Below are 12,062 nucleotides of genomic sequence, written 5' to 3'. Positions count from 1 at the left end.
CTCTTACAATAAATAGCCTGTTGTTGAACTTTAATACACAAACATTTCTCTGAGCAATCTTTCAAATACATTAGTCAGTAAATTTATCAGTATTGTCCATTACAAAATTTGAGAGTGCAGAAGTGAAGTAGGAAGAAACCATAGAAAGTCTTCCACTTTTCCTGAAAACATTTTTGCTAACACCTTTAGGAAATGTGGGACACTGCTCAAAATTTGGTTTGGATTTGATTTTCAGGATGATATGATATTGTGAATTCTTATTTTTGAAATATGATCACAGACAACATGGCTTTGTGAAATATAATGTTTATAATAGCTGGCCAATGTGTATTTACTTAAATCTCTCATGTTTTTTTTTTTCAATTCCTTTTCGAGTCCACTTTCCCTCAACACATGCCAACCACTCTCTCCTTTACTTTCAACCATGGCCCATAGTGATGATGTCAAATAACAAAGAAATGTGTCCATTCATGGGCAGTAGCAGTAGTGATGTGGCAAGGCATGAAAAATATTGCACTGGTTAAGTAAAATGCCAAAATAAGACAACGCTTAAATGTCCTTGTTTTGTTTTATCCAAATGTATTTTCCTTAGATAGTCATGTGTTTCTGAGTTTATGTTCCTCTGCTCAGACGTATGCCAAGGATTCATATTTTAACAGTTGTATTGTTCATAAATCGTAACATTGCTCAATGCATTAAAAAGAAGTCAAAATGAAAGAGGACGCTAGCACACACCTCTAAAGCTTCATAGCCATCACTAGAGGGCAGTGCCATACAGACAACTCTTTCTGTATACTGAGCTGCAGCCTACATGGACTGATAATTGATTGACTGAAAATGTTCACGTACTCCAAAGTAGGACTTGAGTTTGAGTTCTGTCAACACAAATTAGTTACAAAACTGTGAGAGTTTGAATACAGAGAGTGGAATCTTATATAGGAGCCTTCATATGGATTCTTATGTCAGCCTCAAATAAACCAGAAAATCTCCCCCTCAGCCAAAAGAAACACTGTGAAGGCTTAGAAAAACACTTTTTAATACATCATATGCAGAAAACGTAGTTTCAGTGCAGTTAAATAAACATTTGAAGAATATTTGCCTTTGTTCAGGCAGCAGTGTTTCCCATGTATGGCATGACCTATATGAAAATTAAATGTTAAGCCGAACTGCTGTGCATGTGTAAGAATATTACTGACTGTGTTTTTTTTTTCTTTTTTCTTGAAGGTTTCAGAAAAATATTATGCTTTCTCTTCATCATCGCTTTGCAGCTGTGCCTTCACTCCAGGGTTCAGGTCAGAAATGTCCAAATTTATCTGGTCTCAACTGGATCCATGCCATCTCTCCCTTGTGTGCACACACACACACACACACACGCCCTCACAGCTACAAGCTAGCAATCCTCGGAGACAATATCAGCCTCGGGAAACTTCCTCTATTAAATAACTTTAGTAGAACAGCATAGGAATGAAAGGCCTATTAATTTCCTTAATTTTTGTGTTTTCATTTAGTTCAATTTGAATGATCTTCCCATGCTCTACATCAGCTGCACCAGGATGGATTCAGTCTCACCCTTAAGAGGAGAACAAATTTGGTTAAAGCAACAGGGGATATTCATTCCACAGGAAATGAGAAAGCTCAGTGGCTCAAATTCATTTTCCATCACAGCTTGGTTCTCATCTGCATATTTCCTCTTGACTGTATAGTTTTCATTTGGGAATTGCGGCTGACCTGTTAAGAATTTGAAAAAGTAATCAGTTATCAGTTTAGTATAAAGAGGCATGAGGGAGGCCTCTCAAGTGCAATTCCTAAATGTTTATGCTCAGATTTGATTCATCCCCTACAAGCTACCCCTGACTTCCTACTTCATAATGAGGACCTGTAGACAAATTGACTTTAAAATATTGTGCTCAAAAACTGACATAGCTTACATAATTTCAGTTTTGGTTTTTGCATTGTGTGTTGTTGAACTGCGTTGGTGGAACATCAGCTACAGCAGCCTGTGTATCCATATTCATTGCATATTTTGTATTACTGATCACTCTTTAAAATAAGCCCTACAGACTCGTCTTATTACAGTGCAGGTGTCCATTGCACCTGCACTGCCATCACCAAGGTATATACTTGTATCTCACAGCACTTAAAAAAATAAAGTGAGTGATTCTGATTCCATTACCATATGACTAAGGTATGCGAGTCATGTTTGTTTGTGAAATGAAACTCAAAAGAGAAAAACTGAGGGTGTTGTGGTTATATTCCCCTTCAGGAAGGAAACATTTAAAACACCTCCACACAGTCAGCTGAGCCAAACTTCCACTCAATGCAGATTTATGTCATTTGGCAATTTCACCTTTCTCTCTGTGGTTTCTCACAGGGTTCTCTCAGATAAGCAAGGGGCCAAGGTCTTCAAATAGTGGGTGTTTTTTTGCAGTTACCTGTGATATAACATATGTATGCTGAACTCCATGGAGGATAATGAATGCTGTGTGAGTTCTGGCCATGCAGGGATCCACGGTGGGGAGGCAGTGGAGAATGGGAACAGTCTAATGAATGAAGATGCTCTGGAGGTGACTCACCAAAGCTCATACTCCACCACGTTCTGATCCTGTCTCCCTCACGGCCTGCCTTCCACCTCCTCCTTCACACATGCTTCCAATGTGACTGTCACTTTCTCCTCTGCCTTCTTGCTGTGTCTCTACCTGTCTCTTAGCCTTTCCATCTGACCTTCCAAAAAAAGTCCTGCTCACATTTTTCAATCACACTGCAGTCTCTGTAATGCCTTTTTCTCAGCACATCACCCTAGCTGTGGCTATCTGCAGAAGGTCAGAGCACCTTTATTTAAAAAAAAAGACTTGGCAAAAAAGGAGGCAGTTTGATCAATATTGGCAAATTAACCATACAGAGCAAGAAAATCTATTCCACTGCTTCTGAGATCACTGCCTCTTTGACGGCCCTCTTCAATAAATTCAACACGCTCTGACTCATCCCCATCATTGTGTAAGTTCTTCAAGTTTAAAGATTTCATTATTATACTAGCCCCTTAAAATGAGAGGGACTTATGCTGCTTAATGATAAATGGGAAATGGTTTTAAATTTAGAATTTAATTTTAAATATAATTATGACAAGTTACGCAAAATATGTTTTTTTCCAACTGCTAAATTTCTTGTGCCCATTGATTTCTTTACTAAGTTAGCTGCAACAGCTATAAACTTTTCATTCATGCAAGGCACATATGCAGTTTACAATAGTAACAGTAACCAATTTACCATAAAAAAAATTATAGCAGTTTTTGAAACAGTGGGTCTATTAAGCTAACACTTGTAGCTTATGTTAGGGCAAATTAAAAAATGGCACCCCCTTCCAAACTCTTCCGAACTCTAAACATCACTTTAAACATCACACTTGACAAACCTGCTGGCCATAATTACAGTTGCTAAGTTAGTGAACAATTGCTGTTCAGGGGGATTAAGCGAATGGTCAACCAGCAAAGATTAGGAGATGTACCATTTACTTCATTGAAGATCCTTGGAATAGTTAGTAATACATACACTATGTACATAACTGAGCAAGACTTAAAGCACTTGCTGTAGACACATTGTATATGTACCACTTTTAATGGCCTCTGTCCGTGAACAGGAAGGATTACATTTCATAATTCTTTAGCACCAGTTTCCAATCCACCCACCAGCTGTTGGATGGATTATAGGGTGTTGGTTTTTATTTTCCACATTTGGACCAATAAAGGTGTAATATCACCAGGTATGATTTAATTATAATTAGTAAAATGCAACAAAATGGAATATCTGTCAGACAGAGAGAGAAAAAAGTAGAGAGGGGCAGGGACAGGGTCAGTGAACTGACTGTCCTTGTGCTGATATCATTAATGGACACTCTGACGAACAAGAAAAACACAGAATTGGACTAAATAACATGCATCACAAGCCTTGGTGAGGCAGCCTTTCAAGGCTAAAACAACAGTGTTCCCTGTCTGTCCCACATAAACACAATCCACTGCCTAAAACCCTCTTGAAAGATAGGTTCACTTCAGCTCTTCTATCAGTGCCTTTTGTTTAGATGCTCAGCAAAAAGCATGACAAAGAAACCAAATCATCTTCTAAAAGGCCTCTAAACAGGAAGGTTGTTTCAGCAGCCGGCAGTGGAGCGAGGAACAAGTAAGGCTTTTACACAATTCTTAATTTAATTCAAGCTTTTACATTTACATTGTCTCATCAAGGATTCAGCAGGGGACGTAAATGTAGATCTATGTTTTTTCTGTGGATATGTTTTATATAGGAGTGCATTACTATAAGTGGATGCTCACATAGCAAGTACCAGACATCCAATGTTCTGAGTTTTTAAAGCCTAATGTAGCTATAAAGTAGTTAATAATGTTCTGATTAGTATGTCTGTCATGGCTAACCTGGAGGAGGAGATCGAGCCAATCAGGGTTACATTAGGAGAACTTGCAGAGAAACCTTTTACCCTGAAAATGCACAGCAGAAAATAACAGCTTTGATCTGGCGCTACAGTGTTATGAAAAGACAGCAAGCAGATGTAGACAGGTCTGACATTATGTCGACCTGTAACTAAAGCTCCCTCCATTACCATTGCTGCTCCCACTTTGTGCAGTTCTGACTGATTCATATGGCTTTGGTCCTCTTTCAATGTCACTGTTGAGGGACTGTTCGTCATGGCTCACTTGAGAATCCGCTCTAATAGCAATCATGATAGATTTCAAGGAAACAGGAGCAAAATAGACATGTTTTTCACACTCTTCCTTAGTGCTGAAAACTCTACTGTGCTTACAGTCATATTTCTGCCAAAAAACAACCTCACCCATCAGTGATCCATCTGTAGACTCACTGGACTCACAGCTGTGTGTGTTATGCCATATACCCACATGACTTACCTTTTTTGGCTGATGACATTTAGGGATTTATTCGAACGTGCTGCTGAACTCGAAGGATATCAATTAAGTGCTTCTGCTGGGCATGATTGGCTCATTATGGCTTTAATCATCTTTCTGTGGGAGCTCGCTTAAACACCTGCTCTAAAAGGAATCGTGACAAATTTCAAGAAAACAGGAACAAAACAGACTCACTCCTTTATACGTCAACCTAGTGCTGAGACCTGTATGATGTTTACAATCATATTTCTGCCAACCCCCCCCCCCCCCCCCCCCCCCCCCTCAAACAACACATCAGGGGCACATTTATAGCCTCACAGGACTGCTATTCCTTACAGTTAAGATCTGCTGCTCTGCATACTGAAGTCTTCCTCAATATGCAGCAGGGGAGTATAGATCATATGATCATGAGGGTCATCCAGTAGCCAGCTGTTTGATTTTCAGCACATGATACACGACGTATGTATCATGTGCAAGTGAGTAAGTGGGGCGGTAATGACGACGAAAAAATGCCGAGACTTAGATGCGTATGGGTGTTGGCATTGTGAAGGGGATGAGCACAGACAGAGAGACAGAGGCCTAGAGTGTAAAGAAAATGTTTGGATAAGTAGCTCTGGTGACAAACTCCTCTTTGAGTTGATCACAAGTATTTCATGTGATGGTTATGCCTTTCTTATCTTATCATTCCTGATCAATGGTAACTGTGCCGAAAGATTAGGACACCTCTGTGCACATATTATGATCTGGGGTGGCTCATGACTTCATTGAAGGGAAATCTTAATGCTGCCACATATATATATAAGCTATATATATATATATATACATACATACATATACATATACATACAGATACATATATACATTTTATACTATTACAAATAGTACAGTCTAGACCCGCTCCATATGAAAAATGCCCTAAGATAACAACAGTTATGATTTGGTGCAACATGTCGAGAATATCTCAGCCATTATTTTACCATTTAAGAGAAATCTTAACGTGTACCTGACTTTGTACCAATAGTTTGGGAAAGTTCCAGATTCCCAGTTTGGTGTTAAAGAACTTAACTGGCCTGCACAGAGCCCTTAACCCCTCAACAGCATCCAGCACATTTGGGGTGAACTGGGACCCTGAGGGCTTACCACCCAGCATCTGGGTTGGACGTCACTAATACTGTTGTGGCTGAATGGAAGCAAATCCCTGCAGCCAGTAACCAACATCTGGTGGTAGGCCTGAATCCAGAAGACTAGAGGCTGTCATAGTAGCAGACTAAGACCCATAGACAAGGGAAAGATGTGCACTTGACTTTGTACATGAGTCAAAGACTTTTGGCCATAAAGTGTGTTTTGTTATGATTCTACGAGTGTGGTCAGTTTGCTTTTATTGATTATTGATTATTGATTTTTGCCTATAGCAGACAGTTCATAGAAGAGAGTTTTGGTAATTTATTTGGTCATTTTATTTAGTTACTGTCTGCAGCAAGAACCCTTTTTGCTCCCATTTGATATCATTTCCTTATGATGAACGGTTTAGTGTTGATTTTTGAATAAACAGTAAACAATGAGGGGAGATTCAAATGAAACATTAATGATCCCTGAGGCTAAACTTACCATGGCAGTGGCAGAGGATACACGTAGAATGAAAATGTGATCAGAGGATACAGAGCTTAACAAATCACATAGTGATCGAAGTGAATGCACAGAGATGCATAATAAGCATGTTCACTTTAAGGGATAAGCAGATGAAAGAGCACACTCGAATATGTGTGTATGTAGAGAAATCTGTGCCGATGCTTGCCGGAGTTGGCTGGCTGAAATCACAGAAATGACATCATGAGGATGCTTTAATCCTTAACAACAGGAAAGATGTAAGTGGCTGAAAACAATCTGCAGGGCTTCTCTTCAGTGTGTTGAATCAATTTTATTTAGTTATTTAATCAATAATGTGGCGGCTCCCTGCCAATTTTACCCCAAAGGTTTATCTGACCTTAAGTTTGATGACATCCGAATATTGACCATGTGCTGGGGGATATATAAACACACACTTAACCACCTACACACACGCACAAACAGAGGTTTGTATTGCCACACAACACTCAACCATAACATTTTAGGCATAAATAAAACTGGAACTGGCCAAAAATATTTTAATTTGTAAATAATTTATAAACCATTTTTAGCATAAACCCTCTACAATGATGGCAACCATTATAGGTTGAGCTAATCTGTCCTTCCCGAGCACAGAAGGACACACATACACACACACGGAGAGACACACAAGGCATAAAGAAATGATTTGCTGAAATGTTTTCACCACCAGTGGAAATAAGTCCGCTCTCAATGTTATTATGTTGTCAATAAATCTCTGTGAGACTGTGAACAGCACAGATGAGGGTATGAACAGGTCTTTTCATAGCTCCGTCTGTTAGGGCTGTGGCTGTTATTTGTTCTTTTCATGTTGTGCTTATCCAAAGCTGAGTGATGAGTTGGACCTCCTGCTGGAGCTCATGGATCACACAGGCGTCTTTGAAGGTGCAGTGAAAGTTTGAACAAAGCTAGCAGCAGGGGTCCAGAGATGGCAGTGTTGGTCAGCTAGTCTGGCCACTGCTTTGGTCCAGGCTGAAACATCTTGACAAATATTGTATGGATTGTCGTGAACATTGGTTCAGACATTGTTCCTCACAGGATGTACTGTAATAACTTATCTCTTAACTGATCTGTGCTCTGCTTATTTAACTGCTCCTCTCTTTCCAACTGAATTTAAAAAAACGACAGAAATATGGAGGCAAACGATGGGCCGCTGCAGGAACTCACCACTGCAAAGCCCAGTAAAAGCACTGGGTTACTTTCATTTCACTTTTACTTTGCTGCTTTTGCACTGTCATTTCTATAACAATGAAAAAAAATGACTCAAAGCTTGTGTCACAGGTGGTGATGAAGTTTGTAAAGTTACAAAGCAGTTTAAGTTTCCATTATTGGATTAAACATAGCACGTTTGATTGTTCTGAAAACACTGAGGCCTCTTTGAGATTTATAAGGCAAAGAGGGATCACAGGATTTTGGATAAAAGCTTAGTACAATTATAATAATCATCATCTTCAGTCTGCAGCCTGACAGGAATTCTGACTCATAGCCCAGATCACAAAGTATTTCCTTCATTTTAATTATGATTGTGGTGATCAGAAAATATTCCTTTAAAATTGTGTTTCATAACCGTAAGAGCACTGTCCAATTACAAAGGGGGAACCAAACATTTTCAAGTTGAAGGGCAGAATACTCAGATGAGGTCGTATGAGCTGTTAGACCTTGGACAAAAGGTCACACTGGTCATCAGAAAGAAAACACGTCTAATGGAAATGATTAAGTGCAAATGCATGAGTCACACTGAATTCACCTGGTGAAACACTGGATATTGAATCTGTACAACAGAAGCAGGAGGATTATGCCTGTGGACTGTAACTATGCATTTTGTTATTGTGTATTCACAGGTGAAGGATCAGGCAAACAGTCTCACCAAAGCAGACAAGACTGGATCGAAGCAGTGTAAAAGACTGGCAATGTAAACCACTGTGTTGCAATTTCATGTAAACCACTTTTGCAGTAACTGACTGTCTCTAAGCCCCTGGACAAACACTGCCTGTCTTACTAAAACACCAAAAGGAAAGCACCTGTTCCTTTTGCGTAAACAGCAGAGTGGAGGCAGATACAGTCACATGGCTGGAGATCATGACTGAGCTGTGCCAAGACCACCACCATCTACTATCCCCAGCTGAAAATAGGACGTATGTGAAAAAGGGACATTTTGTGAAGAGCGACAAACCAGCTGCAGAGAGTGGCCTGTTGCCAGCATTCCTGTGTGTGTTTCCTGAGATCTGACCTTTGCTGGAGTGATCACAAAGAAGGAAGTAGTCACACTGTATCAGCTGAGAACACCCCCCCCCCCCCCCCCCCCCTCACCTGCACAACTGTTTCTGGTCATTGCTGGTCATCACACTAAACTACACATTAGGAGTAGGGCTAATTTTGTGTATTAGTCTTAGTCATTAGATTTTTTTTTTCCATCAAGAAAAACTAATGAAAGCTAAAACGAAAACTGATTCTAATTTTAATCAGTTTGGTTTTTAGCTTTTATTTGCTGATGAAAACTGGAAAACATGGAAACTATGAACACTACCTCAGTGGTCCAGTCAGACTGCCCCAACGTGGAAGTCCCCGTCCCTCTCTTCTTCACCATTGGATTAGTGAGCCTGGCTGAGAACCTCCTGGTTGTGGTGGCCGTCATACGGAACAGGAACCTTCACTCGCCCATGTACTGCTTCATCTGCAGCCTGGCGGGCTTCAACACCATTGCCAGCCTCACCAAAACCTGTGAGAACGTGATGATTGTGTTTGCCGATGTGGGACAACTGGAGAAGAAAGGTTCCTCTGAGACCAAGCTGGACGATGTGATGGACTCCCTGCTGTGTATGTCGTTCATTGGCTCCATTTTCAGTTTCCTGGCCATTGCTGTGGATCGGTATGTATGTAGGGCTTAACATTTTACAATACTTTTAAACCATATATTTGGTTGGTAGATGGATGCTGTGAATATGTTCCACCCCAAGTCCACGAATTGTTATTGACCAGAGTACCTGTTTTCAATGGCAATCTAATGCTAAAAGCTATTTTGTTCCATTGTAAATCAAAGGGAAAAGTGGTTTTATTGACTGTAAAGTAAACCGGAATCAAGGCGGGCACACTGTAGGTGGTTAACAGAAGGTTGAGTGATTTGATCTGTTTGTTTGCTGATCTGCTCTGTGGCTGTTTTAAACTGTCTCTCTGTGGATTTGGGGCCCTGCAACCATTATCCTCTGCTTATAATCCCGTCTCAGTAACTAAGACTGCGGGGATAATTTCACTGGGCTCTTGTTTCCACTTCACTCAAGTGGCCAAAGTGATTTGAGAGCAGAGAACAAAACTATTTGTTTTCATTTTCAGTTACATCACCATCTTCCATGCACTGCGATATCACAACATCATGACAATGCGGCGCACCAGGGCCATCTTGGTTGTCATCTGGGCAACGTGTGGGGTATCAGGTGTACTCATGGTGAGGTTCTTCGAGTCCATGATCATCATGGTTTGCTTTGTCGTCTTCTTCATCATCTCCTTGGTGATTATCTACTTCCTCTACGTCTACATGTTCATGCTGGCACGCATCCATGCCAGGAAGATCGCAGCTCTGCCCACCAGCAGCGGGAGGAAGTGTCGGGGCCAGCGGAGGTGGGGCAGCAGCATGAGAGGGGCCTTGACTCTCACCATTCTGTTTGGGACATTCGTGGTGTGTTGGGCGCCGTTTTTCCTCCACCTCATCATCATCATGGTGTGCCCCACGAACCCATACTGCGAGTGCTACCGATCGCTGTTCCAGCTGCACATGGTTCTGCTGATGAGCCACGCCATCATCGACCCAGCCATCTATGCCTTCCGCAGCGCGGAGCTCAGACAGACCTTCAGGAAGATGCTGCTTTGTTCAAACTGGAAGTAAATCCTATTTACACGTTTTATTTTAGCCTTTCACGTTTCCACAGAAAGAGCACGGTTACTCTTCACCTGCACAGTGCTTCACATTCACTGAGATGCATATATTTACACCTGTGAGTTACTGTTGGTGCTCAGTTGCATCATGCAGCAAATAATTCCCTATCTTCCTTCAATTGTCCCCATCTGATATTTGACACAGGTTAAATCAAAGCTACTGCCGCCAGTACATGTGATACTTGAGTGAGCACGGGTTCATGTGTGTTTGCATGCACCTCTCCAAAAGTGAGTGTTTCTTTGTATGTTTTTTACATTAGATAGCTGCCATCTGTCCATCCTTGCTGGCCGTCTAACCATCCACCCCTCGTCCATAATTATTTTCCCTCAAGACTTGGATGCGATCTCATTTCACCCCAGGTGTCAGCCCCTGCAAATCCTGTTTGAAATCACCCATCTGCAAAACATTCGCATGAGAAGCACCATTTCCCAGAACCTACTTTACTCAAAGAACATGTTATTTTTTTACGTGGATCATAACATTGATTTCATCATCACGCTCAGGACCACAGTGCACCTCAGCTACAGATAGGAACAATAAAAAGACAGCACCTCTGCATTTTGCTTTTATTTAGACATATATAAATAAAAATTCATTTTAAGCAACATGGCCAACACTGACTTCAATCGCTTCAACTGTAGCGCACATTTATATTTCTGCATGCCACCACTTTACAGTTAACTAACATGAAATATGTCCCCACAGCCGTTAACACTGTCTCACTGTACATAAATGTAAGACTGAGCATGCAATTAGTGTTCAACATGTGGTCTTCACCTCTGTCCAGTGTCACATCATCATCATCTCAGTGGTTTTTGATGCTGTCTGTGGGAGCAAGAACTAAGTACTTCACAATCAACGGTAACAAGGTAAAGATATGTCATTTTATAGGTGAATATACATTCTATCACTCTTCAAACCCATAGGGAAAAGAAAAAAACATACAAATATATTTGTATCATATATAAATATATAGATAAAATGTATAAATAACATATAAACATAAAATATCAACATATATATCTATATGTTTCTATCTATATATACATATAAAATATATGTATATTAAATATATGTATATACATATTTATGTGTTTTTCTTTTCCCTCTCTCTCTCTCTCTCTCTCTCTCTCTCTCTCTCTCTTTCTATATATATATATATATACTGGGTTTTAATAGAAGCACTTTTTGATGTACATTTTTGTGTATTCATTTGCTCTTCTTTTGATCTCACAATTGCAAAACACTTACAGTAAACATTGATACATTATTGAAAACCACAGGAAGCAATTACAACACAAAACAGAAAAAAAAACATTCCCATTCATAATACTTTTTTTTCCACGTCTGTTCTAAAAACATCTTTTATCTTGTTGTCTATGCATAAAAATGCTATGGATCAGTCTGAAGATACAAGCAATACAAACGACTTGCTTTTCTTTGCAATAAATATTAATATGCAACACTGCAAAACAAATGTTTAGTATCTACCATGCGGCAATGATGCATAACATTTCGCATGAAAAGCAGTTACAGCAGATAGTTGATCTTTGTGATAAAGTTCTGTCAAGCTTCTCAGTTGG

The 12,062-nt window shown here is 40.0% G+C and overlaps 1 protein-coding gene across 1 annotated transcript; it reads left to right on the top strand.

Moving 5' to 3' along the window:
• The first annotated feature begins 8,977 nt into the window (after positions 1-8,977).
• mc2r (melanocortin 2 receptor) lies at positions 8,978-11,449 on the top strand. The gene is made up of 3 exons (XM_041044655.1): positions 8,978-9,417; positions 9,879-10,424; positions 10,739-11,449. The coding sequence occupies exons 1-3, from the start codon at positions 9,056-9,058 to the stop codon at positions 10,740-10,742; spliced, it is 912 nt and encodes a 303-aa protein (XP_040900589.1). The 5' UTR covers positions 8,978-9,055; the 3' UTR covers positions 10,743-11,449.
• The last annotated feature ends 613 nt before the right edge of the window (positions 11,450-12,062 follow it).

This window comes from Toxotes jaculatrix, chromosome 8, assembly GCF_017976425.1.
Source record: "Toxotes jaculatrix isolate fToxJac2 chromosome 8, fToxJac2.pri, whole genome shotgun sequence".
In the NCBI taxonomy this organism is placed as follows: Eukaryota; Metazoa; Chordata; class Actinopteri; family Toxotidae; genus Toxotes; species Toxotes jaculatrix.
Note: the sequence above shows the minus strand (reverse complement) of the source record. Positions and strands in the feature narration are given on the sequence as shown.